Raw genomic sequence first — 27,433 nt, forward strand, 5'->3', positions numbered from 1 at the left:
TTTCAACTTTGGCTTTGCATCGAGACGTCTTTTCGCCGGTTGAAGTCTGCAATGCTCACCTCACCATCTAAAAAGAGTTGTTTTTCTCAACATTTGATAGATAATTAACATTTTATAATAAACGTTTGGGCAGAATAAAACATTCCTTCAGTTTTGGTTAGTAGAATATATGTTCCTAAACTTACTTCCGGGCTTCACTGTAAAACAAAGGGGCAGAATAGTGTCTGTTTTACTTGAATTTATTGGCTTTTTCAAAAAAAGTGACAATAGCTTTTATCCATAAAACTAAAGAGTCACAACATTGGCTTGAATTAAAGCACAGCTTGATGTCTGAATACAATACAGATGAGCAACATGTACTTAACCCCTGATCTAGTAGTTCAAATACATTTTGTAAATAGGCAAAAAATATAACTGTTGCGATTCTAATCTTAGTTTTCAGTATATGTTGCACATACATGCTATCAGCATTAATTACAAAAAGCTAGGCTTGTAGGGAGATTAAGGTAGCGTTAACTGTAGAGGTAATAAACAAAAGGATATTCATAGTGTTAGTTTAACAATACAGTGAGTGAAGTGTAACTTCTGTGAAGAAAGATACAAAAAAAGTCAAATCACATGATTATAACAAAAAGATGAGTACACTGTATACTACACCATAACCGACAGTAGCTTTGTTACTGTTATTAGCAGGCATAAATGCTCGTCTTAGTGACATTGCTTAGCCAGTAGTGATGCTATTAAGAATCAAATGTGCTGCACAAAAGGTTTCGGATAAATGCCCACAGAGCATTAAAGGTGCTCTTGTTCCCCGCCACCAAAACACCTAAACCGTTCTAATCCAATATCTAATAAAGTTTTCAGCGTTGCACTCCTGGGCAGCTACACAGTTGAGAGACACTAGGGAAATATTGCGCAGAGGAAAAAAAAAAAAAAAAGGAAAAATACCATAAACTCCACCGGTCCGATTGGAGCCACACACATTAAAATACTGGATCATTTAGATTTGCCGGGGTTTAATAGCACAGGTGGTGTCTGTTCCCAGTCTGAATTTTCAGTATGTTTCAGGCGTCATTTAATCCACGGGAGCGAATTAACATGATTCATGTGCTAAGACTGAAAACTAACTGGTAAAGAGATTTCATGGCGCACGAACGGTAATCTGAGGCAAAAAGAACTTCACAGATGTTTACTTCAAGTTCCTTGTTGACAATGCGATGACACGCGAAGGCCCTCGCTGAGTGAAAATGAGTGAAATGCCATCGATCACGGAGCCGAACGAACAGCGGCGCACAACAGCAGCTGTATTTCGAAGGTTTAAAAGGTTTGAGACGACAGAACAAAGGTTTGCTTGTAAAATACAGCACGTCTGCAGAATGTATTTGGCAATATTTCTTTCACTCAAAACAAACAAACAAGACTGTAAACAAAAAAAGAAAGATCGACAACCAGTGGAAGAACAAAGTGAAAACATTCCACGGTCCTTTTTTTTTTTTTTTTTTGGAAACAAAACATCCGATCCATTTTAGAAGGCCTCAAGAATTTCATAGTCTTATCTATACAGTATACGTTTGTCGGGAAAGAACTAGGGTCTATAATCTTCCAACCCTTTCTCGTAAATCTGACCGTATGTCAAATTTTTCACGGAAACGGTTGGTAGAACTGCTGTAGCTACACTTATGGAAGGAAAGAATCTGAAGTACATTGTTTTTGTGTGTATACTGGTGTGTTTCTCCTGTGTCTTTTAGCCACCCCTCACCACTAGCGGCCATGTTCCCCTGTAACCGTTCCAGTGGAGGAAGTCTTAGAGGAGAGAGCACTTCTTCCCCTTCTTCTTGACGGGTTGAGGGCAGAGGACGGCCCGGATGGCCTCGTCAAACACAGTTTTAAGGCCACGTTGAGTCAGGGCTGAGCACTCCAGGTACTTGACGGAACCTGACGAAAACATTCATCAAATATTGGTTTTCATTTACGACGGAGGATTAGGGCCACATTAAGGAAAAAAAATAAATTATTTATGAGATTAAAGTCATTAGTTACGAGAAAAAACTCATTATTAACGAGAAAAAAAGTCATTATTAATGAGAAAAAAGTCATTAGTTACAAGATTAAACTCATTATTAACGAGAAAAAAGTCATTATTAAAAAAAAAGTCATTATTAATGAGAAAAAAGTCATTATTTACGAGATTAATCTCATTATTAACGAGAAAAAAAGTCATTATTTATGAGAATAAAGTCATAATATTCAAACCTGCTGCTTTTGGAGACACTTGTTAACATGAGGGCTACGGAGGATTTGGTTTAGTTGTATTTTAGGATAGGTTTCACAAACAAGGAGATACTTAATCTTTTGGCACATCAGCATCACATTATCATAAGTATCAGGACTTTAAAAAGAATATGCAAGAAATTGCATCTTTTCCGGCGAAAGAACCAGTCGGATTTGGAGGATGTTGCTGCTTTTCTGGAGGGGGAAATGGCTGAACTGGTCAACTGCAGGGTTATCGTTAGATGCATATACGGGCTATTCAGAGGGGTTTCGTTGTGTCTCAAGAAACAAATCCTCCGTAGCCCTCATTTTGACAATGGTCTCCAAAAGCAGCAGGTTTGAATATTATGACTTTATTCTCATAAATAATGACTTTTTTTCTCGTTAATAATGAGTTTAATTTATCTCGTAAATAATGACTTTTTTTTCTCATTAATAATGACTTTTTTTCTCGTTAATAATGACTTTTTTTCTCGTTAATAATGAGTTTTTTCTTTTTTCTCATTAATAATGACTTTTTTTCTCGTTAATAATGAGTTTTTTCTCGTTAATAATGACTTTTTTCTCGTTGATAATGAGTTTAATCTCGTAAATAATGACTTTTTTCTCATTAATAATGACTTTTTCTCGTTAATAATGAGTTTTTTCTCGTAACTAATGACTTTAATCTCGTAAATAATTAAATTTTTTTCCCTTAATGTGGCCCTAATCCTCCGTCGTATTCATTCAATAATTTTCACCAAAAAAAAAAAAATAGTGAAAACTCCTCTTACCAATCTCTTTGGCCATTGCAAGTCCTTGTGGATATGTAATTGGAGAGAGTTTCTTCTCCTTCAGCTTCTCCGTGGTGTCCTTGTCATCTCTCAGATCCAACTTGGTACCCACCAGGATGATGGGAGTGCTGGGACAATGGTGTCTCACCTCAGGGTACCACTGCACAGAGAGCAGGACATTGAGAAGTCGGAGGTATAACTTCACAAATGTGTCTACTCTAAACTATTAATAAGCAATGCACATTAATACAGTTAACACTTTAAACGCCAGGTTTTTGTCATGTCATTATGTTTTAGATGAAAAAAAAAAAGCCAAAATAATTTTTTTTAAAATTGCTGATAGTCTGGGATGTGTCAATGATTAGCAGTGCACCTAGTGGAAACAAATGTATTTTCTCCATATGCCAAATATGGTCAAAATGACCTCATCAGGTGGAAAATGGTAAAAATGACAAATTCCAAGTCAAAAGCCCAGAATGACACCTAGAAATAATACAATGCATGTTTTTATGCTTTGATGGCTGTGGGATCAAAAATGTCAGTTTGAATGGGGCATTTTTTGACCTTAACAGTCTGAACGTAACTATTTAGTTTCCACTGTGTATTTTAAACTTATTGTAGGAGCTGAGCTGGAAATTCACTGATTACACTAAAATACACAATCTGAACTACATTTATGACATATGCATGGACACAGACACAACTATCAAAACATGAAGAATGAAAAATGCACCAAACAGTCTCTAATGGGTTAAGAGTGTGTTTCTTACTGCTGCCATAACTCAAGACAAAAAAAAAAAAACATGCATAATATAACTCAGAGAAAAAGGACTGAAACTGGTGAAATAATTGGTCCGCTCAATCTGGCTGAGATCTCGTATTAATACTGTGCTGGAGGCTACATTTTCTTGACTAACGGACAGACGCAGCTCAGCCAGCGTACACTTGATTTGCAGTCAGCATCTCTTTCAGAAAGATCACATATTCACAAAGCTGTCTCTGTTGCAGTGACGGATGAGCCTGCAGTCAGACCGAAAACAGCCCTGCATTAAAACAGCAAAGGGGGGCTGCATTAGTGGGTACGTGTTGTTTTAGATACCAGTGAGATAATGAAACACAACCCTGATACTCAATTTTAAGAAACAGATACAAGATGATTTTTACAGCTAGTGAGCCAAAAGCTGAGCTTGATTCAACATTTTTGCGTTGGTAGCCCCGTTGAACGGAGCCGCTGACTCCATTTAAACGAATGACAGAGCTGTTTTTGTTTATGTGGCGCAACCTAAAGAGCCAAAATACTGACTGTATTAATTCAGTCAAGAGTCAGGTATGAAAATAATAAATTAACATTTTGCTGTGAATATCATGTACTTTAAGTATGGTCAACTTCAAGTTAAAAGCCCTGTTTTAAATCAATTTAAGCAAACAGGGCAAAATGATTTAACTAGTAAGTAAACATGTCAGTCTGTGCTTATTATATGTCACTTTATGTTTTATAATTCAAATTTTTATTGATTTTAAATGGTCGGTAAGTGACAGGTTAACGTACTCGATCGGATACTCCGTTTACAACAAATAAAATGGCTAAAGGAGATCCGTACAAAAGAGGGCACAACAAAGGTCAAAATCCCCCCCAGAAATAAATTAATAATTTGAATTAAAAATAGATATATTAAAAAAAACAAAGGCAGAGGAAGACAAAGCAAAAGTCATATTTCAGGGGTTTCCGACAGTGTAATATAATTCCAGAAATCCCCCCAGATTGGTTATCCTACATGTGTCATTTTATTATCATTATTATTTATTTTTTTCAAAATTTTAACAACGAGGCTGTTAAGTATATAATGACTACTGAGCTTAAAGATACGGGTAAAAATGAATCTGTACAAATCTGAGTCGTCCCTGGTGGAAAAAATGGCGGCGTATCAAAACCGGCCCCTGTGCCTGCATCAACTCACCTTGGCACGGACGTTTTCAAACGAGGCCGGACTCACGAGCGAAAAGCAGATGAGAAACACATCCTGGAGAGACAAAGAAAACAACGCCATCAGAGCCCATAACAATCATTTCCTGTTAAGAACAGTAGGAACACAAACCCCTCCTGTGTTCACGGCGCAGAAAAAGGTGTGGTGTTTTTCTTTCCCTCTGACTTCCTTATTCATTCAAGGCTCCCAAACTTTCCAAATGGATTACGTAAGGGCGCCAACGTCATCAAAATATACTTCAAAGCAAACACCACGCGTAAAAAATAATCACATTAAGTGAAATATAATACAGTATTGTATTTTTTTGTACCGTCTGTGGGTATGAAAGTGGGCGGAGTCTGTCATAATCTTCTTGTCCTGCTGTATCCCAAAGGCCCAGGTTCACCGGCTTCCCGTCCACCATAACATTGGCCGAGTAGTTGTCGAACCTGACAGAGGGAACGATGCAAGAGTGATTATGAACCCATCAATCATATAGACTGATAAAATATTTATACTGCCACAAAGTGTGGCAGGAAATAACAACAAAACTGAAGCGTTAAAATGGAAAACAGGCTCCTGGTCGATCCATTGTTCTCTTTTGCTCCTTCATCTCCCTCTTGAAAATGACTCATTGCTTATTATTTGGCTCTGCAGAACTGAAATCTTGTTTATCAACTGCCTGCTGCAGAGTCAGTCCATGCCGCACTGATAGTAAAGCAGCACGCCGCTGTGTCCACAGCTGGTCTGGAATCAGATGCAGCGCAGGTTTTCCTCATAACTTCCCGCCACACCATTTTCGCGTAATTGTTTTTTACGCTTAGTTGCAGTCCTGCAAGCTAACACAGTTTAATCTAAAAATAACAATAAACTAAAGACTCCAACTCAATGGTGCAGTGACTGTACAGGAAACACAGGGTGTGGAGACATGATTGACAGCTGGTGTTCATCGACTTCTCGTCTAACATGAATAAATAAATAACGTCTGCAGCCTCAGATACTCACACTGTGGGGATGTACTCTCCAGGAAAGGCATTGGTGGTGTAGCTGATGAGCAGGCAGGTCTTACCCACAGCTCTGGAGGGGAGAAGAAGAGGCAAAATATTCATTTTGTATTTATGATTCCAGCCCCCCCTCCAAATAAAAACAACAAAACGTCTTTTTTTGTACGACTGGACAGCAGCAGGGTTGCAACTAGTGATTATCATCACTATTAATTAGGGTTGCAACAATGAGAATTTCACAATATGATAACCATTTTAGAGTATTTACAGTATTACCAATATTATTCCTATTATTATTGGCCATTTACAACCAGAGTTGCAGAGATATATCGGTTTCAAGGTACAATGTTGTATGAAAAGTCATCATACCATGTACATTTCTGCATCTATGGTATTGAAAAAAAATGCAACTGGACAAAGAATCGCACCTTAATTCCAGTTATTCTCAAAATTATTATTCACACATACTTAAATTTATAAAAATGTTTCAAGTTTAAATCGTAGTCATAAAACATGGCAGCCGGGTCACAAATTTTCTCATTTTACAGCTAAACCGTGCAGACTATCTATGTACTTCTTGCACAATATAATGTCAGTTTCAGCAAATGTGACAATTTAATACATTTATTACAACTGAAAGAGATGAGATGCATTAGCAGGTGAGACTCTCTGCGCAGTTGCATAAAAAAAAAACCCCCATAGATAATGGGTTTATGCTACAAAAAAAAATCAATACAACACTCTACTGTGATAAATTTGCATGGCAATATTGTATCATACACGGATGCCAGGTATCATTTTTTAAGGATATAAATTATTTATATCGTAAATACAAATGATGTATTGGTAGCCTACCAGAACAATTAAAACCAATTGCCTTTTCAGCCCACGAGAAATGAGGAGACTGAAAACGTTATATTTTAAATAAAAAAGGTGCTGACAAACTTTTCATTAGCAGATATAATTTGCAGTTGTAAAAAAAAGCCCTGCAACATATTGTAAAAGATGTTAAGTATTGTGAGGCTGCTGGTAATTCCCAAACCCAGCAGATAAGCAAAGGTACACAGTCTGATAACCATCAGTTTTCATACCATCGTTTATGGTTTCATGGTATAATGCCGCATCTCTATAATCAAATAATATGCCAATCATTTGACAACAAAATGTCAGAGAGTAGTGAAATATGTCCATCGTATGTTTCACATATACACTCATATTCCTTGTTTTTCCAGCCTACGGTCTGAAACGCAGAGTTAGCCTATTCAGTTTATTAACATGAAAAACACTAAAAAAACAATTTTTAATCCAAAAGAAGATTTTAATTTTTCATATTCTAACAAACAAAATCCATCGGCACGTCTGTTTAGAAAATATTCAATGCCGTCTATAAATAAATGTTTTTCAAACATGCTTGTTTACATTTTGATACATTAATTGCAGGCAAGATCTGCTAGATACATTTCTTTTTTTTATTTGATCTTGTTCTGACATTCACTTGCATTCAAACAGGCAAAAAAATTTTTTTTAATTTTTTTCCTTCTGTCATAAATTTGAAAAAAAAGAAAAAAGATGTAGAGCTCCACTGTTATGGAATTTATTAAAAATGTAACCAAAATCAAAGTCTTACTTTTCAGCTTTTAGAGACATTAAAATATATTTTATTTTTCATTTCATCTTGATTTTTTTGGCACGTTTACTCCAGCAGTTATCCATATACTCTTTTAGGTTTATTTTTCTGTTGTTGCTATTTCTTCTTCTTTTAATACTGTTTGTTTTTTGTATATGTAAATATTTTTGTGCTATGTGGTACATGACTGTTTGTTGCTTATTTTATTTTGATGAGTAATGCCAGTGTTTTTGTTATTTACACAGGGGAGGAATTTGAACAAGCTATTCATGATTCTTTATTCTCCAGCTGGAAGTAATTTGATTGTATACATTTTGTATTTTCTTACTGTTACGTAGATAAATAAACCTACCAACAAATACTCACATCTGGGAAGCTGGAGCTGCTGAGCTTTTGGTGCTTTTGCTTTTAAAATCACTTTTAACTTTCTACTTTCTATTAACTTTCTATTTATATTCTACTTTTGCCTCCAAGGAAAGGTAGATTTAAGTCTTTGCGCGACTTTTTTAATGCCACTCTGTATTAAGTGAAACCCCAATTTTTTTATCGCCCAAAACTGAAAAAGAACAATTTAATTTCAACAAATGTTTCTTGTAACATAAAAAAAGCATCTTTTTGTCCGGTGGAAAAAAAAAACCTTTTAGGAGCGATAAGCCTTTTTAGAGCATCTTGGAGTGGGAGACAAAAAACATATTATAGTATCATAAAATGATCTATTTGCTTTACCTACAAAAGTGGGAAATATTTGGCATTTATGGCCATTTTGTTCTCGGGCGATTTTGTGTTTCTCAATCTGCGTGTGAGATTCCCATCATAACGAGTTTAAGAAAAGTCATTTCTTAAATTATTAAACGAAGAAAAAAAAAATTAAATGAGTAATTATTCTGAGATCTTACAGTGCAATGTCAGAAAAAAAGAAAATCCTACTTCCTATGCCTGAGCATTTTTAAATCTATTAAAAGATGAATTTAAGTCAATTTAACACCAATTAAAGCCTTATTTTTTAGATTAATAAATGCAATGTCTTTTAAGACTCTGCTGAAACCCTGCTTATACGATTGGAAACTGGATTTTCAAGGTATGCATGCAAGATTTCTAGAGGAAGTGTATTTGCCAAATGTGAAACTAAGGTGTTGTACCATGAACCTTTTCTACCAAAGCTTCCCCATCGTCAAAATCGAAAATAACAAATTAGACGCAGTCATGGGCCCATCAATGACTCTGCTGCTGTGGTATCCACCACACCCTGACCAAGGAGTAATGAGTAGGCTATGTTTACCTCCCACATATTGTTACACATATAAATGTCAGTCACAGTTTATTCTGCAATCATTTACAAATCTGTAGCTGTAGCAGACAACCAAAAAAACGTGCAAAATGCACTTTTAAGACACCGGAAACGTGTTTATCATAACAGTGCATTACACAGCAACTCAAACCAAGGGACAAACAATGAGCTTAACTCTTCAGATTTCTCAGTTGACAAGGAAATGTTGCTCAAACTCCGGTTAGGAGGAATGGGTGGACTGCCCTGTGATGTCTGACTCACCCAAGAGTGAGGAAAACACTAAGTCAAAGATTAGCCCAACGTTAAGCTATTTTTGCAATGCTTTATCAATACTACTGCATATAATTAACGGCGATTACAAGCATGATCAAAAAACAAACTTTATAAACCCAGCGTAGCGTAAACAGGTAGTTAAAGTTGCGGCTTGTTAGCTAACTTCACCCGCTGATTAAAAAAATCAGAGCGGTTTTAACGTTAGCTAGTCTGACGACTTTTAGCTAACGTTACACTTTGTTATTTCGGTTAAATGTTAAGTGGAAAGCATTAATTATTAGTCGGCTCGGTTAACTCACCCGTCTCCGACAACGACACACTTTATGGCCTGCATTGCGCCGCAGCTAGAGGAATGCTAAGTTAGCCCGAGCTAACGTTAGCTCACAAGTCTCTTTTCCTTTGTCCGGAGTTGATCGCCGGTAAAATGTCCCAAAAGCGGGTCGCTAACGGCCTTCGGTGGTGCGGCGGAGCTCCTGGGATGTGGAACAGCTTCGTGGGGGAACTTGCGGTAACTTATTAGGCACTTTAACACAAGTTTACTCAGAAATCCCCTCGCAACATTCCCATGCTTTCGTGGGCTGATCGGGAAGCTATGAAGCAAAACAGCGGCCACCACCCCTGAGGAGAAAAAACGGGGAGCTAAACACCGCCACCAGGCGGTACATCCGGTGCGCTGCGATTACACGCCCACAGAAATTTACCGTCCGTACAAGAAGCTCAAAATATAGTGTGTTTTGTAAAGTCTGAGAGTGTAAGTTGACAAAATGTGTCGGTGGGTTGGGTGTTTTTGAAGGTGAAACTCAATTCGGACACTTAAAGGAGATACAATAAAATAAGAAGTCAGACGGACTATTCAGAGTGTGACACGGATTCAGGAAATGACGTTGATCGTTTTTCTTTTAATAATAGACACAAACCCTGATTTTTGCCTTCCAGGATGTGCCCTTTACCCCCACAATCAATTAAAAGAGTAACTAACCTCCCCGAATCACCTTTTTTTTTATTTGGAAAGCAATATTTACGGGTATTTAGTAGTGTTTTGATTGATTCAACAACACTGCTAAATACATTGACATTTGAGTGAGAAGTATTTGGGGTTGACGATTTTGGCCTGACCAATTATCAGGGCTCTCAGGTACTTACATGTTCTCTGCTTCTTCCTTGTTGATGGAAATTGGGAAATTTGTAAGTTGAAATTGACGCGTAATCGCAAAGTTTGAAATTCGACTCCCACAGACACTCTTCACACTCCTTCCCAGGTAGAATATCTGACCTCTGATCTCCACATTAGCCATCAGTGTCTTTAATCATGTAATATTACAACTTTTACTGTTAAATTCATGAGTTTAATCACATTAATCTGGGTGTTAATGTAAAGCACCACCTTTCCAGCTGTTCCTGCTACTTCATCTTCTGAAGCTTGTTGAAAGGCTGATGCAACACGGCAATGCTGGCTTAAATGAGTGAGAGAGAGAGAGATAGATAGATAGATAGATATGGATATAGATATAGTCTATCTGAGAGTCTGAACTCAGGGCAAAATGTACACATGTACACTCTGAACTTCCGTGTGTGTCACACCGCTTTGGGTCCTCCCGTTGCCCATAACAGGAGTCGGTAGAGAAGCTGTCGGGGTGGAGCTGCTCTGCCAGCACAACCAGGCAAAATAAAAATGGAGCTCGGTGTCTGTCAGCGATAGAAATATGAACTGTCATTCACCAGTCAGCACTTTACGCTTTTGTTCGCCCCGGTATCTGACGCAGTAACCTTAGCAACCGCCCGGGCAGACTTCGCCTGTATGGCGGGTCTGTCTTATTTAGTGCTCCGGTTCTCGGGCTCCGCTGGTCGGACTTACGGAGTGTTTTCCAAAGGACTGACGAGGACTTTGTTGATATTTTTTGATCTGGCATGGCGGCTGCGAATCAGATTCCCATATATCTACCTGGTCGCTTCGATGATGTTCAATGTCAGATTACAGGTAATTATTTAAACACCTTCTCATTGAGTTAAACTCACCAGCTAGTTAGTTAAACTGTCGGTTTACCAGTTTCTATTAACAGCAAGTTAACTGTCTGAATATTTACTGTCTGGTCGTTTTATTTAAAAGATGTGTATTTTCTAGATAGATGACTCAGTTCAAAAGCAGTACCCAGTTCATCAGTGAGGCTATAGCCAAAACAACTGCAGTTTAACCCTTTAAAATCTGGGCAAATAACCTCGAGTCGGTAAGAAATTTAAAAAAAAATGCAAGAAAATAGCCTAGAAATATTCACAAAAAGGGGAAATGAAGCAATTAAGAAAATATTTTGGAGAGAGTGCTAAAAATATACATATGATTACATGAATAAATACATATATTAAAATAGTCATTAATAACAACTAATAATAACATCATGACAATTATGAATACATAACCATAGAAATACATAATAATACATACATGAATTTGAATATATAATATATAAGAGTTTTTAATACAGCTTTTTCAAACCAATTTTCTCAGGTCTCAGAGGGTTAAATGGTCTGAACGCAGCACAAAAACTTATTTTAATTCAGGTCTTCAAGGGTTTACACAACATGAAGCTTACAATGTTCATATTTTTTGTTGAACTGTTTTAGGGAAGTGCCTTTTCAACTGTACGATCATTTGTTTTAAACTTTGTGATATAGTGACTTGTAATTTTGTCCACCTCGTTCACACCAAAAGACTAAATTCTGGTCATACTTTTCTTTAAAGCACAACAAACTGTCTTATAATTATGGATAGTTGTGGAGGAAGAATTGATACAGCACAGTATTGTGATATTTTTGTGTGCCAGTATTGTATCCATACATGGAGAGCAAGTATTGATTTGACTTTTTTAGCATTAAAATATATAAACTTTACTTTAACTAGCCTACTATATTGATAAAATCAATTGCTAGATACAATTTGTTGCTGCTGCTGATGCAAAAGACTAAAGTGAGACAAACCAAGTGAAAACTCAATCTAATTGGATGACAAATGTGGATATAATTTGAAGTTGAAAAAGGTAATAAATAGCAATATATGTTATCACAATAGCATATTACAACACGTTCAAAATCAGCAAAAGTCAGCGTTGACTCATTTTTACTCTTAAAACTGGAAGTGACATTTTAATTGCTGTCTATGCTCAGGCGACATAGCAGCACGCTTCAACTGTCTCCAGTACTTCAAATGAAATCTCAATTGTTTTCAGTTCAACTGACAGCTCAGTTCAGCGTGTCTGAAGGTCCTTAAAGAGTCTTAAATAAAATTTTACAAATATAAGGCCTTAAAAGTCACTAGTCTTAAATTTGAATTTGTGAGGTCTTAATTTTCACAAACATTTTATCTAATTTAACTTGTCGATCATTTGATTGTCAAAATGAGTGACGCTCTTCTGGGCAAAAGTCTGTTTTTAATGTTACAATTCTTTAAACCTGCCACTGAAACATAAAGTATTTTTACTATATACTTGCACTTAAATTTCGGCAACATCTAGATTAACCTTACTCAATCCAATAGCCATATTCCTGTATAAATCCTACCACCACGTGTATACTCACCTTTGTGATTACATGCAATGCTTAAATAAGAATAATATGATTTGTCCAAAAAAAAGTCCTAAATGTGGTTAAAAATTAACTTAAAAAAAGTCTTAAATAGCAGTAAATTTAAGTGTCTGATACCATTAGACATACTGGTTTAACTGCTTTTAGTGCCTCCAAAATGAACCTAAAATCTGCTATGCTGGAATATGAGTTCATGCTGCTGAATTAATGTTTGAGCTCAATGACCTGTTAACATTTTCATGCATGTTTAGCGGGTCTTATCCAATCATTTTGTATGTTGTCTGACAGCCTCTGTCTCTTTACAGGTCCACATTGAAATCCACTGAATCTTCAAGGCCTATATTTGGGCTTAAATGTCCTAATTGTGGGAGATGCCACATTTCAGCCCTCTAAGAGAAACTGCTTGACACTGCGCAGCAATGTGGAGGAAGAGGACATTTAATTCTGTGTGATGATGCAACAAAGTGACACGGCTGGTTGTCGCGGTCAGCCTGTGTCACACGAGCCCAGTGCCTTCGCAGGAGAAGGACAGCAGTGAAGTACGCAAAAAATGAGCCGGGGTGCGCGGTGATGTGTGAGGGTGGAGGCGGAAACAATGCTCGACCCCTTTACCTCGCAACACGAGCTCCGGGAGATGCTTTTCCTGTCCGTGGAGATTGTGTCGGACGACGGGTGGATTTTGACACTGCCTTTTCTCTCTGGATATCGAGGACTTTGGCGTGGATTTGAAAACAGATGATTGTTACTGCGGTACTTTGTAGCTACTCTTCATTGTCTGACATGTATGTTTATTAGGTGCTCAGTGTCAACATCTCACTTTAATTCAAAAAGTAAATATCTGCACCGCATGACACAAACAAGCATGTTTTTGTCCTCTGTGGCTCGGACACTTTTTTTGGGGTTAGCTGTATAAGCGGTACACAGTGTTTCAGCAGAGGTTTGCTGTAAGAGAACGGTACCACTGGCACAACTGGAAATTTACAGTTTGTTAATAAGTGCAATCTCAAAGGGATTCACTGCATGTCTTCTTTGTGTTTGCACACGTCATCACACTTGTGTTTCTGCACATCGGTGGCACTGAAAAGGCAGCGTTGGTGGAAGAAATGTTACCTGCAGTTTTTTTTCGTTAGCTGCATTTATTTTTATTTCTGTGAAAAATGTGCGTGTGGGGGTTTGAAGTCACAGAGTTGAGGGTAAGAATGATTGAATTTGGGAAGTAATAAATGAATGAAATCACAATTTTCAGCCTTTTTTTGTCATTCAGGGAACGATTGATTCATTTTCTAGGTTTGCTAAATGCTTTTTAAAGGTCCAGTGTGTAGGATTTAGGTGGAAATTAAGAAATTAAGAATCTCTGTGTTTTCATTACTTTAGAATGAGACATTACTGTCTACCTACGGAGTGGGTCCTCTTCGACATTATAGCCCACGATGGACAAACTAAACACTTGCACTTGTTAGCATTTTCTTTTGGCCATCTGCTTGCTGATCAAAGGGCAAAGGGGGCTGATGGTGAATGTATGGTGGGCAGGTCATGTAGCTGCTCCAACCTCAGCTATGCCTGCTTTGGAGAATTTTCAATTGGTTGCGATGTTGCAGAATTTAAATTCAAAGGTCCAAAGCTTTATCGACCGGTGAGGTTAAAGAACTCACATTTTTCCCGTGTGCCAAGCATTAAGGAGAACTACAGTGGCAACACAAAAATCTGAATGATCCTATGTAGAGCCAGTGCGTAGTTTGTCCATTCTGGGCCACTGTAGAACAACATGGTGGACTCTGTGGAGGAGGACCTGCTCTGTATGTAACTAAAAATGGCTCATTCTAGGGTAACGAAAACACAGCCGTTTTTATTTTTAGGTGATCATAAACTAATGAAGAAGATAAAAACATTACATTACATTTCTGCAAATATATTCCCCTAAATCCTGCACACTTGACCTTTAAATAGAGCAAAAGGGGGGAAATGTCATTGGTTTCCACACGAACACTCAGAAAAACAAAAAACACTTTTGTTTCTTCATAATATTACATTTTAAGCATGCAACGATTCCCAGCATCACCAGATCTTAAGGTCAGATGGATTCCACATTTATGCTACAAATTTTGCGTGTGTGTGTTTTAAATCCCACACGCTTACCCCTAATTTCAACCAAGACAACAAGGCTAGCATTAATATCATACTGAGTGAGTTGATTTACATTGCTGGTATTCTACATATATCAATAAACTTAACATTCAGAGTATGAAACTCAAACAACAAAAAAACAACTTGTGCTCTAAACAACATATTATAAGTACATTTCCCCTTTTTTCCAAAACAATGTAACACACCAGAAATGCTTAAATTATCATCCAATTATATTAAATCAGATACAACTTTTTTTATCAGCACTGTCACACAAGCTCTCCTTTCAGTGAAAACGTTCCCACAACAAATCCAAATATGAAGCTTCAGGTCAAGGCTCTCAGATTGTAAACAAATACAAGAAAAAGTTCCTCTTAAAGGCGTTTAACTGCCTTAATTTTCATAATTGACCTATTTGAGATTCGTGTCACCTCCATTAATCTAATATAATACATAGCTGCAACATTTCTTCTGTGGCAACATCCTTCATGGCAGGCATGTCCAAAGTCCGGCCCAGGGGCTAATTGTGGCCCTCAGACAAATTTTCAAAACAGCGTGCAGCTTGACTTTCAAAATATATGGTGCCAGCCACAGAAAATCTGGTTAACTGAGCAAGATCATAGTGCAATTTTTCTGTTCACCTCACAGTGGCGGGACTATCATACAATTTGTAGACAAGCATCAAGTAGAAACTGTGCAGGCACAGCTAGTGTGTTTTCATTTACAGGCGGTAAACAAGCAAACAAATCGTTATCTTAAGGCAGAAATCACCAGGTAGTAAACAAGGCCACAGCAGAGAAGCGTTAAGTCGACAGTGAGGGCTGCTGCATTTAGGAGAAGTTGAAGGCTGAATACTTTTTTATTGGAAGATTTAACTGTTGTATTTGTGAGAGATTTTGCTATAATAATCCAAATTATACAAGAAAACAGCTGCCCCCCAGGTATTTCACATTTTCTAATCTGGCCCCCAATCAAAAGATGTTTGGACACCCCTGTTAATATAACATGAACTGTTGTAATATCAGATCTTTCCACAGGGGGGAGGCAGCCTGTCATCATACAGGATCGGCTTCCCTGCGTGTTGATAACACACATCATGAGCTGTTAACCTCTTTGAAGAGAATACCAGCTGATAAAGAGGAGAAATACAAAGCCAAAGAAGCTGTACCACATTTATTCATCACCAAACCAGTGAAAGAAAGCAAAAAACAAAGTTTCCAGTGCTGTACTGCTAACTGTCAAGATGTATAATTTCAGTTTTATTTACACACTTCTACAAAATCTGGAAAGCACATGCAAATGTGCGCTATAAGGTGTAATTGTTTCTTCTTTCTTTGACCTATATCTATTAAAGATCCCCCTGTGATCCCTCTCTATATTTAAAGAAAGAGAAACCACTTGAGATGAATGAGTCTTTGCCTGCAGACCCATTTGACAACTCTCTTGAATGTGCACTTCTTTTTAAGTAGATTTCCAAACTGCTGACACCCTTGCTTGGCGCAAAATGTCCCCAGCAAACTTATTCTAACCAGTCGCTCTGATGCCAGGCTGCAGAGTAAAACCATCAGGGGTTGCCAAGGCAACTATTTTCCTCCATGTGACACACAAACCTTCCTGCCCCCCCCCTACCACCACCCACTTTTTTCTGGAAAAAAGAGGATTTATTTCTCTGGGATTTGCCAGAGGAAAATATTTTAATAGGGTTATCATAGAGGACTGGCAGAAAGAGAGAGAGAGAGATCTATAGATGAAGGATAAGTCGGGTTATCACTCTGTTTTTGCCAACCACCATTTGTACCCTTAGAAAAAAAAAGGGGGTTGTGGAATAAAGATTAGAGAGTTTTAGCCTTTGGCATCTGCAGCAGCTCACATGTGTTTTATTTGAGTGAGTGTGAAAGAGTGATAATACTGCAAATGGAAATGGCAGAGATTCAATTAAAGCTGCAATGCAGTATTTTTTTAATTCCAAACACATTATTCATAAACTTTTAACAATTCATTAGAGTGGTATTCTTAAGAGACTGTGAGCTTTTTTTTCTGTATTTAAAACTTAAGTGGTGTTATGTTTATCCAGGTTGGTTCTTTTTGGTTTGGTGTTGTCTTTATACTCATGTATTTAAGAGAAGTTTCCTCTTTTGAATTAAATATGGTGTCTGGTTGCTGAGTTCCTTTCCCAAAGCCTGCATAAACTTTATAAACCTGCTTTTAGTTACATGAAGATTTTAAAGAATTTGGGTATGGACCATTTCTTTCAAGCCTGGATGGATGCTTGTTATTGAGCTCTTGTGTGACAAATTTTCCTTCTTTTTTCTCTGCCTTAAACACTCTTTGAAATAAAAGGTGCTAACTCGAACCGTATAGGGTTCTAATGTTTGTCCCCAATGAGGCCTGTTTCAACTGCAGGAATTAGTAGAAGCTTTACGGGGTCCCGCCCAATCATTCATTCTTGGGGCTTGGGGTTGACTCGTGCTGATTGGATATAACTCAAGGCAGAAGAAGACACCATTTTTAATGCTTTGTTCATGTGATGTCGGAATAATCGGAATGACAACTTTCCCACTGGGAAAATTCACATGAACGACCAATGATTTTATAACCCAAGTTGCTGACTTCACGTCATGAATGCATAAACATGGCAGGCAAAAGTCAAAAGGCAAAAGTTTGGTGAATGGTAAGAAACTTATTTAATAATTTCCGTATTAAATATCAATTTTTAATATGTTTTTTAAAAGTGCAAAAGTGAGTGTAATATAACAGAATTCTGTGGGTGAAAAGTAACATCATACAATAAACATCTAACAATAAATAAGAAAAAATACGTAGATGCAAATAAAATTGAATCCAGTGGAAAAAATCTGTGACGTATTACAAAAAAATTTGCAATATTATATAATAAAAATCAGAAAATACAATTCACTCAAGTAGTGAATTGTAAACAAATGAACAACCAAACAAAAAACCTATAAAACAAATTCATTTAAGTACTGAGTATCAAAAACAATGATAATATATGGTATAAAAACCCAATAATAAGTTCAGTATGAAAAATTGAACTGAATACAATTACAGTATGATTATAATAACAAAATCTAAAACCTCCAGTCCAGGTTAATGGGCAGGGCTGATGTGCCGTGACATCACAAATGATGTCACCAGTCCAGGTTAATAGGCTAGACTTATGTGCCGTGACATCACAAATGATGTCACCAGTCCAGGTTAATAGGCTAGACTTATGTGCCGTGACATCACAAATGATGTCACCAGTCCAGGTTAATAGGCTAGACTTATGTGCCGTGACATCACAAATGATGTCACCAGTCCAGGTTAATAGGCTAGACTTATGTGCCGTGACATCACAAATGATGTCACCAGTCCAGGTTAATAGGCTAGACTTATGTGCCGTGACATCACAAATGATGTCACCAGTCCAGGTTAATAGGCTAGACTTATGTGCCGTGACATCACAAATGATGTCACCAGTCCAGGTTAATAGGCTAGACTTATGTGCCGTGACATCACAAATGATGTCACCAGTCCAGGTTAATAGGCTAGACTTATGTGCCGTGACATCACAAATGATGTCACCAGTCCAGGTTAATAGGCTAGACTTATGTGCCGTGACATCACAAATGATGTCACCAGTCCAGGTTAATAGGCTAGACTTATGTGCCGTGACATCACAAATGATGTCACCAGTCCAGGTTAATAGGCTAGACTTATGTGCCGTGACATCACAAATGATGTCACCAGTCCAGGTTAATAGGCTAGACTTATGTGCCGTGACATCACAAATGATGTCACCAGTCCAGGTTAATAGGCTAGACTTATGTGCCGTGACATCACAAATGATGTCACCAGTCCAGGTTAATAGGCTAGACTTATGTGCCGTGACATCACAAATGATGTCACCAGTCCAGGTTAATGGGCAAGACTTATGTGCCGTGACATCACAAATGATGTCACCAGTCCAGGTTAATAGGCTAGACTTATGTGCCGTGACATCACAAATGATGTCACCAGTCCAGGTTAATAGGCTAGACTTATGTGCCGTGACATCACAAATGATGTCACCAGTCCAGGTTAATAGGCTAGACTTATGTGCCGTGACATCACAAATGATGTCACCAGTCCAGGTTAATAGGCTAGACTTATGTGCCGTGACATCACAAATGATGTCACCAGTCCAGGTTAATGGGCTAGACTTATGTGCCGTGACATCACAAATGATGTCACCAGTCCAGGTTAATGGGCTAGACTTATGTGCCGTGACATCACAAATGATGTCACCAGTCCAGGTTAATGGGCTAGACTTATGTGCCGTGACATCACAAATGATGTCACCAGTCCAGGTTAATGGGCTAGACTTATGTGCCGTGACATCACAAATGATGTCACCAGTCCAGGTTAATGGGCAAGGCTGATGTGCCGTGACATCACAAATGATGTCACCAGTCCAGCTTCATGGGCAAGACTTATGTGCTGTGACATCATGAATGATGTCACCAGTCAAGGTATTTGGGCAGGGATTATGCCTTGTGACATCACCAATGATGTCACCATCTGTTTCAGAGAGTTTACGAATAGAACCCCTGGTCTGCGTTCAGATCATCGTTCCCTCCAGTCTCTGGAGGGAGTGTTGCTGGACTGCTCTGATGCCCGGGGCCCAGCCGCTGGCAGCGCCTTGCTTCATGCTACATGTTGCGGGCCAGCTGTTTCGCGTAGGGCTCGGACAAGCCAGAAGTGTCCGAGCCCGCAGCGCAAACGCGAAACTGACTGAGACTGCTCCAGGCTGACTTCGTGGAGACCAGAGAACCAAGCGGGTGGGTGGGTGGCAAAGAAACAAACACATCAGTCACTGTGGACGGATACATAGTGGACGTTGGAGGACCTGCTTACATCCAGCCATTAGCCGAAAATCAACTGCAATGTATCAACAGCCGGTGACGAAGACTGACGGAGGTTAAACTGAGTTACTCAATGATACCTTCAACCTCCATTCAGTTAAAGAAGCCATCAACCTCTTGTTTAAATCAAGCCCCCAGGAGGTGCACCAGGCTCTGATGCAAATTTCACATAGTGGCCAAAAGTGGAATTACACCATCCGGGTCAGTCAGTTGATGCCCATGGGCCCAGAAATACTTTTCCCCATTGACTTACATTAGGAAAGAGGAAATAAGTAAATATTTATAAACCAAAATTTAAAAAGTCTAAAAGAGCCACAAGATTAAATTTTTTAGACCACCTTTCAAGCTAGTGAAGCACTAAACCGCTCTTAGCTGCTGCAGGTCTCTAGTGCGCATGCCTTTTGGACCAGTAGATCCAGGTATTGTATACCTGGAATAAGAGCTTTTTTTTGCTTCATGCAGCTCTTATAAAAATGAACGTGGCCCTGCCTCCTTGAATGTATCCACACTTTTTAATACATCCATGTTTAAACACTCTTAGCAGTAAAATACAACCCATCTTCTTTGTAACTTCAATGATGTTCCCACTTTACGACCTCAAAGCACATAAACCGTCGGAGGAATGACTTTCCAACTCAGAAACTCAGAGAAGAAGACTGATTATGTAAAGACAGAAACTGTTGTAGAGTGCTTACAACTCTAGTGTCCAGTGGGGCTTACTGGGGACCTACACTGCAATGGAGACACAAAGGCTGAAAGAGTAACGGGGTGTGGTAGGACGCTGTTACGCTTCTGTGTTTGATTGTTTGCTTATTGTCTCTTGATGAAAACACAATAGTTCTGCCTGCATAGTTCATATTGGTGCATGTCTACAACCGTATCATTGTCCTGCCATGAGCAAAATGAGTGTTCTTGCTTGATTAACTAATATTGCGTGGCAGGCCACATGTAGTATATTTTAAGACAAACCACGGGCCATTTAAAATCTGTCCGAGGGCCATGATTGGCCCCTAGGCTGGACTTTGCACATGCCTGTTCTTACTAGAACCCATCACAAAGGGTTAAACCTAGAACCATCTGTGAAAAGTTTGACCCAAAACCCCCTGTGAGGTTCTCCAGAGAACCTCTCTATGGTATGATGGTTACACCAATAATCATCTCTGGCTGTTGATCCAAAATCCAAACTGTTCATCAACTTCTTGTGTCTCAAATAAACAGGAAATAAGGCTTTATTTATTGATTTGTTTATTTTTTAGCATTTAAGATGCCCAAATGAAGATTTAGAAAATTAATTAAACTTCACATATTTGCAGTGAAGTGACTATAGTGTGTCAAATCACAATTATTCACTTAACGTATGGCATTTTTATTGTGACTGACAGCCACTCATGGGCATTTATAAATAACACACATTAATTCACCACGTCTATGCATAGAGAATGGATTATGAATGCTAAATGTAATCAAACAGTAATCCACATGATTTTTATCTCTGATGCTTTTAGTCTTTAAACGTGATTTATGCTGATCCCTCTCACCCTCAGCTTGAGGTTTTGCCACTGGAGAGCATTACTGTGCATAACGTCCTCTTTGTGGTTTATTTAAATAGACCTGAGTTACACCTTCAATTTGAATGCCGTCAACCGGGGGACGAGAGGCATATGCAAAGCGTTAAAAAGGATGAGATCAGGTGCTGAGATGAGCTCCGAGCTGACCTCAAAACTGAATCAAAGGAGTGAGTGGGGGAGGAGAAGAGGAGGAAGCAAGAGAGAGAGTAAAATGTGGAGGAGGGAGATTTGTGTATTTGCTGTAGTCATATTGTGGCACTGAAATAGGTCATACAGCAAAAGAGCATTCAAATATGCACCTATTTTCAGAGGTGTAAATGTGACATTTTTCTGTTTTCATCATTTTTGAATTTGCATTCCTGCTTTAATGTGTCAGACAAGTGCAGTTTTATTTTGTTCACAGCATCAAAAAATGTCGAAATAATTGCTGCTTTTGACTTGTTTGCATTATGCCTTATATTAATTGAAAAACTGCATTTTGCACGCCACTGTGCTGTTTTACTGTCGTATCTTGTTCACATAATCTCCACTGATAATCACTAAAATTACTTCTTGGGTAACTGATGGTGTGTGTGCGTGTATGAGTGTGTGTGTGTGTGTGTGTGTGTGTGTGTGTGTGTGTGTTCTAACTGAGTGTATGGATGTAAAACCTTTTGTTAAGCACGGGAGTAAACTTTAGGGGAATAACCTTTACAGCTTGTTATGTAACCACAGCAGGTCCAGGAGGATTGTATTTTAAATGTAGGGACGCACACACTCACAGCTTCACGTGAAAGTTCTCGGGTACACACTGCTGCCTTTGTGCCCTGCGGACAGAGTCCAAATAAAGACTCTACTCATTTGTGTCCTTGGGCGCAGAAAATCAACTCAACTTTGCCCTTCGATCAGATGCCGTCAGAGATGCAGAGCTGGATATAAAACCAGAGTGAAGGAAGTAGGAAATCCTGCTGCATTCGGCTTCCTGTGACCTTTTGTCACACACGCCATCACGGCAAAGATTAACCTTCCACAACAGGAAGGAGGTGAAACCCCAGTTACATCCCCAGCTTGAGGACAGTCCAGGTCACAATTTGGGGGATAAACACATAAAGGAAGATGGGAACTCCCAAATTCACCTCTGAATCAGCATAATATCAATCAAAAAAGGGAGCTAAAATTACTATAGAGGGGCGAAGGTCCTCCCCATTTAATGACCCCCATGGGACCATATTTTGGAAAAAATATGCACTGCTGTCAATGGCGAGAGACGATAAATGTTATGATCCCTTTTGAATTGTACCACGAATTACACATATGATGCAATTCAAAAGGTAATTGGACGAGTCACAGTTTGTCATAGGTTTGTAGTACATTTTAGTTTTGTGTGACTGTATATAATAATAGCCATAGCTACTTTGATGTAACCCCATTGGTTTGTAGACTGTAGTTTGTAAGCCTTGAGTTCTAAATTTCAGCCAAAATGTATCATATTTGGAGCTGTGAAGGTGCAAGGAGTGGATTTGTGGTAAACAAACAATTATGTTACTTACATGTTTTGTTCAACAAGATGATCTTCACAAATGAACACAACTTTTATGATTTTTGAAGCTTAAATGTAGTTGCCAGAACTAAAGAGTAAAATGTTCGGCTTTGAATGAACTACTATGGTCCCATGACTTAATGATACAACCACAATGAGGCTGTAAAGTCGTGTTTGGCATGATGATGTTCTGTAGTCTCATTTAACCACATTTTTTAAGACACATAAAAGATTTAAAATTCATGAATGGGGTATTTACTGGCACATTTTATATTGTAGAGCCAAATGGGAAAATCTCTGAAGCTTGTTTTAACCACAGACCTTATTTCAGGTTTCTACCTAAAAACCCATTCAAAAAACCCATGTCTTTGAGACGAGGGAACCACGAGTGCTGAAATGCTAACTGATTTCTTGGATTTGGGACTCATTCCTGCACTGCTCAACAAGATCATATAGTGGTCTACAAGGGGGGGGACTTCCTCCATCTATTGCTCCTTACATCCCTTTTATATTTACAGGAAACATGTCGGGTTCAGATACCTCCAGGGGGTTTATGCTATATGACTGCACTTGATTACATTATGAGGGGAATTATTTTGGGGTGGTGAAGGTAGAGAAATGGGGGTTGCTTGTGTGTGTGTCTGTGTGTGTGTAATTATGGTTTGGGCGGTTTTAAAGGGAGGAGGTGATGACCCTCCGGGCATTGCCGTGGTGACTGAAGCATATGAAGTGGTATGACTGCTCAATCAGGTCACGTGAAGTCGGTCAGGAGTACCACAGACGTTTCCCATGAAGATTGGCCTAATCTGCCAGACGTGCGTCTCCCTGGGGGCATGTATGTACCCTCAACGGCACGAGAGTCAGACAGCCCGAAAGCCCCACACATGTTCACTTCAAGCCACAGACTTTTACTCTGTGGAGACTTTGCGGCCCTTGTTTTGTGGTTTCAAATAGTTAGTCTAACACTCTGAATAAAACTGATGTTTTGTTGGTTTTAAAGCTTTAAATTCATCACCAAGGCCACAATCTGGGCCAGACCGAGAGGTCTCGCTCATGACTCATACACACATTAGCATGACATTTATGTGGAGTAGAGCGTATTGAGTGTGTGTGTGTGCCAGAGAGACAGACTTAGGAATCTAATTGCTTTTAATGGAACTTACTACTTCAATGACGATGCTCTGCTTGACCGGGTCCAGCACTGACAGAAACGGACAGCAACACCGTATTTGTCTTACCATATTCCCAAAGCTACCGCCGACATTATGCATATGACCTATTTTCCACTTGTAGCACAGAAAACATTCAAATCAGGCTTTTCTCTCTGTGATAACTACTTTGCATCAATCCACTGAGTATGTAAAACTTCGGGAGAAAGACTCTTGCTGGGCCCCAAACTGGAGTGGCTTCACACAGATTTTCCCTCACTAAACACTCCCCTTTTCCCTGTTTTCTTTTGGGGGTTTTTCCCACTCTACTAAGTGCTGCACATCTTTGGGAATTAAGTTTCCTTTAAAACACATGGTTAGGTCTTCACAGCCTATGCTTCATGCCAGATTGCAGAGAAAACAAACACTGTCTGGATGCATGAACCCAAATATCTGATAAATTCACACTAACCCATCACCATAGGGGAGTTTATCCAGGTGTAACCTTACTGTAGGGCTCTAGTTTTTCTTGCTCTTGTCATCCGGCACCAGGCTGCACCAGACTGGATCATGCCGGATCGAGGGGGTTTAGTGGATTGTGTAATCACTGATGATGTTAACTTGTAGAAAATGACTCATTTGAGCCTCTCATTGACTGCTCTGCTACAGTGCTGTTACCTTTTTGGAAGATTGTGACTCTATCTCTAAGACAGACAAGTGACAAGTGAATTCAAATACTTACTCTATATAAAAAAGTTAGGTTAGTCATTTGCTTAAACGAAATCAATTTATAGTAAAGTTATTGCCTTAATCGCACGACAACGAGAAATCAGGAGAACTGTTTGTGTTATGTCTGGAGAATGTCACTTTGTTTAGGACAGAGGACAGAGAATGAAACATTTGTCCAAAAGAGACACCTATGAATAAACAAATGAGTGAATATGTTTAAACATCTGTTCATGCTTGACCATCGGAGTAATGCACACAGGAAGTGAGACCCCCTCCTTCTCTGCAGAGGCAGGAATGCTATAATTGAAACCACGTGTGCTGGAGAAACAAGCTCTCTCTCTCTCTGAATCTGTGTATGTGTAATTCAGCCAACTATTTCCTAACCTGATCACTCTCCCGGCTTATGTAAGAGCCTCGTCCACTAGTCCTCATAGTTTGATCTGAAATATTTTTATTGTTATATTTTGGATTGGTATGGATTATGAAAAGTATACTGATACAATTTCATGCCATTTGGAGCAGCTGGGTAGCTCCACTTGATTCATTTGCTAAATCATGTTTGAACATATAGTGTTCTCCAAAAACTTTTCTATCTTTCCCTATACATTTGTGCCTTTTTGCAAAACTTTCCTTTCTCAGATAAAGGCTTACTGACTGCAATACTTTGCACCAAAGAAACCCTGAGAGATATGAGAGAAAATACTGTGTAACACTGTGCATTAGAGGAAATAAATGGTCTTCTTGATGTCAACTTGTATTCATAAAAATGTGAAAGTGTATTGATGCTGGTATTTTCCCTCATTGATATAAGTGGAGTGGACAGAATAAGAGAAACAGTATAATCCCACCGACCGCAGCCTCCAAAATGGCCTGAAGAATCAACATTAGCATGAAGGTAGGATTTATTGTAGGACTGATGCATTAGACAGCATTAGTTTTAGCAAGGTGTACTTAATAAACTGGCAACTTGGTGCAGAAAAGAAAAATAAAATATTCATTGTTAAATAAATTTGAAGTCTATTACATGTGCTGACACCACAATCGTAGGCAGATCATAGCACAATAGGCCCCTGGTCCTGGACCACAAAAATCTATCTATACACACACGCACACTACATCTATTTAGATGTGTGTGTGTGTGTGTGTGTGTGTGTGTGTGTGTGTGTGTGAGAGAGAGAGAGAGAGAGAGAGAAAGAGTCCTCTTAGCGACCACTACTCTATATATGTGTGTGTGTGTGTGTAGATAGATATTAATTATTATTAATTCTCTATATTAATTAAATTGCCATTAAAACTTGAGGGGTAAAATCAAATAGAGCAATCGCAGCATAATTAAAGCATATAGTATAATCAATAAAAAACATTATAGGTGGTGTAATTTGTTGAGTATAGTCTCACTGTTGCCTGGAGTCATGTGAACACTGATCGGCGATGAATGCTGACGCGCAGCATGGGCTGTGCAGTGGAGCTGGGATTAACAAACTAGTGTCAAATTTTAAAGAACACCACATACACACTTCCTCTTTTAAATTCCAAAATACAACAAATAACTACCTGCTAGGTAGTGCGCATGTGGGACTTTTATTTTGAAGACACAGTCACCCGCACTTCCGATAGCGCTCCCGTGATGTGTGGAGCAACTTGACGCAACCATGTCAACTACTCTCCCGATACTAGTGGAGTGAAGGCGTATTTGGAGGGATAACGATAACACGCTCGTCCACTGTGGGCAAAAAGACACCACCGCCGCTGCAGACGCACAGCTCACTGACTGAATGCAACCGGAGGGACCGCCGCGCGACTGGGAGGCGTAAATGGCCATAACATTTCCAAAAAGACAGACGCTGCCCGTGAGACAACCTGTGTACCAAATGCGTCCTGAAAATTAGGACGCGTTTCTGCTATATGCATTAGAGCCACCTTTTTTTTCGTACGACGGAAGTTTCTGTGACCGATTTTTGGGGGATCTTTCATTTATAGGCTGCAAACATGGACGAGGACAACCAAGGTATGATTCATTCAATGCAATTCAGAGACATGATTTGTAGCTGTTTTTAACAGTCAGGAGACATGTGCCTCTGTAGCCTGCTAATAATATTTGTCATTGTATTGATAATAATGTTATGGATACTGACTTGGCCTGTGATTTCACTGATTTGAGACTTGACAAGGATGACAAGTTAATGCTACATGCTGCAACATTGATCTGTCCACAGTCAGTTATCTTTCCCACATCAGCATTTTCTGGTAAAGACTCTTAAATGAGCAGAACCCCCGATCACCCATGCTGTGTTATGATGTGTCAAGAGTCCTATACACTAGATGTGAGAAGGTGTAAAGATTGACCTACATTCAGAGTGATGATAAGACTCAACAAGGTTATTATTAGGTTTGGATGGATCAGCATGACGACTGTCAATGCATCAGACTGGTATTAGTGCTGTGGCCAGTAGACTTGTGTTTATCTAAGCCTTTGTCAGCCGTGGGCTGGTGTCACTCTGGCCCAACAGGTCCGCTCACACCCAGGCACAGCCATGACACAGGAGTTCATTTATTTACTCATGACCAAAGTGTTGGCACAGATGTGTCACTGCAACACCAGCCTGTAGATAAGACATCCACTCCACATAGTTCAGCACAGGGGCAGGTTTAGAAACTTTTGAGG

The 27,433-nt window shown here is 38.9% G+C and overlaps 2 protein-coding genes across 2 annotated transcripts in view; one reads left to right on the forward strand and one right to left on the reverse strand.

Moving 5' to 3' along the window:
• Positions 1-221: 221 nt before the first annotated feature.
• Positions 222-9,821, reverse strand: LOC121956256 (ras-related C3 botulinum toxin substrate 1-like). The gene is made up of 6 exons (XM_042504386.1): positions 9,500-9,821; positions 6,014-6,085; positions 5,340-5,457; positions 5,003-5,065; positions 3,045-3,204; positions 222-1,935 (listed from the first exon to the last, which is right to left on the reverse strand). The coding sequence occupies exons 1-6, from the start codon at positions 9,532-9,534 to the stop codon at positions 1,805-1,807; spliced, it is 579 nt and encodes a 192-aa protein (XP_042360320.1). The 5' UTR covers positions 9,535-9,821; the 3' UTR covers positions 222-1,804.
• Positions 9,822-26,440: 16,619 nt separating this feature from the next.
• The window catches only part of LOC121956446 (cytohesin-3), a 47,537-nt gene continuing 46,544 nt past the window's right edge, over positions 26,441-27,433 (forward strand). Inside the window, exon 1 of the mRNA XM_042504656.1 lies at positions 26,441-26,776. Coding sequence (XP_042360590.1) covers positions 26,758-26,776 — 19 coding nt within the window. The 5' untranslated portion in view covers positions 26,441-26,757. The remainder of the gene's footprint in view (positions 26,777-27,433) is intronic.

Source organism: Plectropomus leopardus, chromosome 17 (assembly GCF_008729295.1).
Source record: "Plectropomus leopardus isolate mb chromosome 17, YSFRI_Pleo_2.0, whole genome shotgun sequence".
Lineage (NCBI taxonomy): Eukaryota > Metazoa > Chordata > Actinopteri > Perciformes > Serranidae > Plectropomus > Plectropomus leopardus.

Coding starts and splice junctions, on each gene's coding strand:
- LOC121956256 (XM_042504386.1), bottom strand. CDS start 9,534: ATGCAGGCCATAAAGTGTGTCGTTGTCGGAGACGG. Junction 3,205..5,002: donor TTGAAAACGTCCGTGCCAAG/GTGAGTTGATGC, acceptor CTCTCTGTGCAG/TGGTACCCTGAGGTGAGACA. Junction 1,936..3,044: donor TGCAATGGCCAAAGAGATTG/GTAAGAGGAGTT, acceptor TGTTTTCGTCAG/GTTCCGTCAAGTACCTGGAG.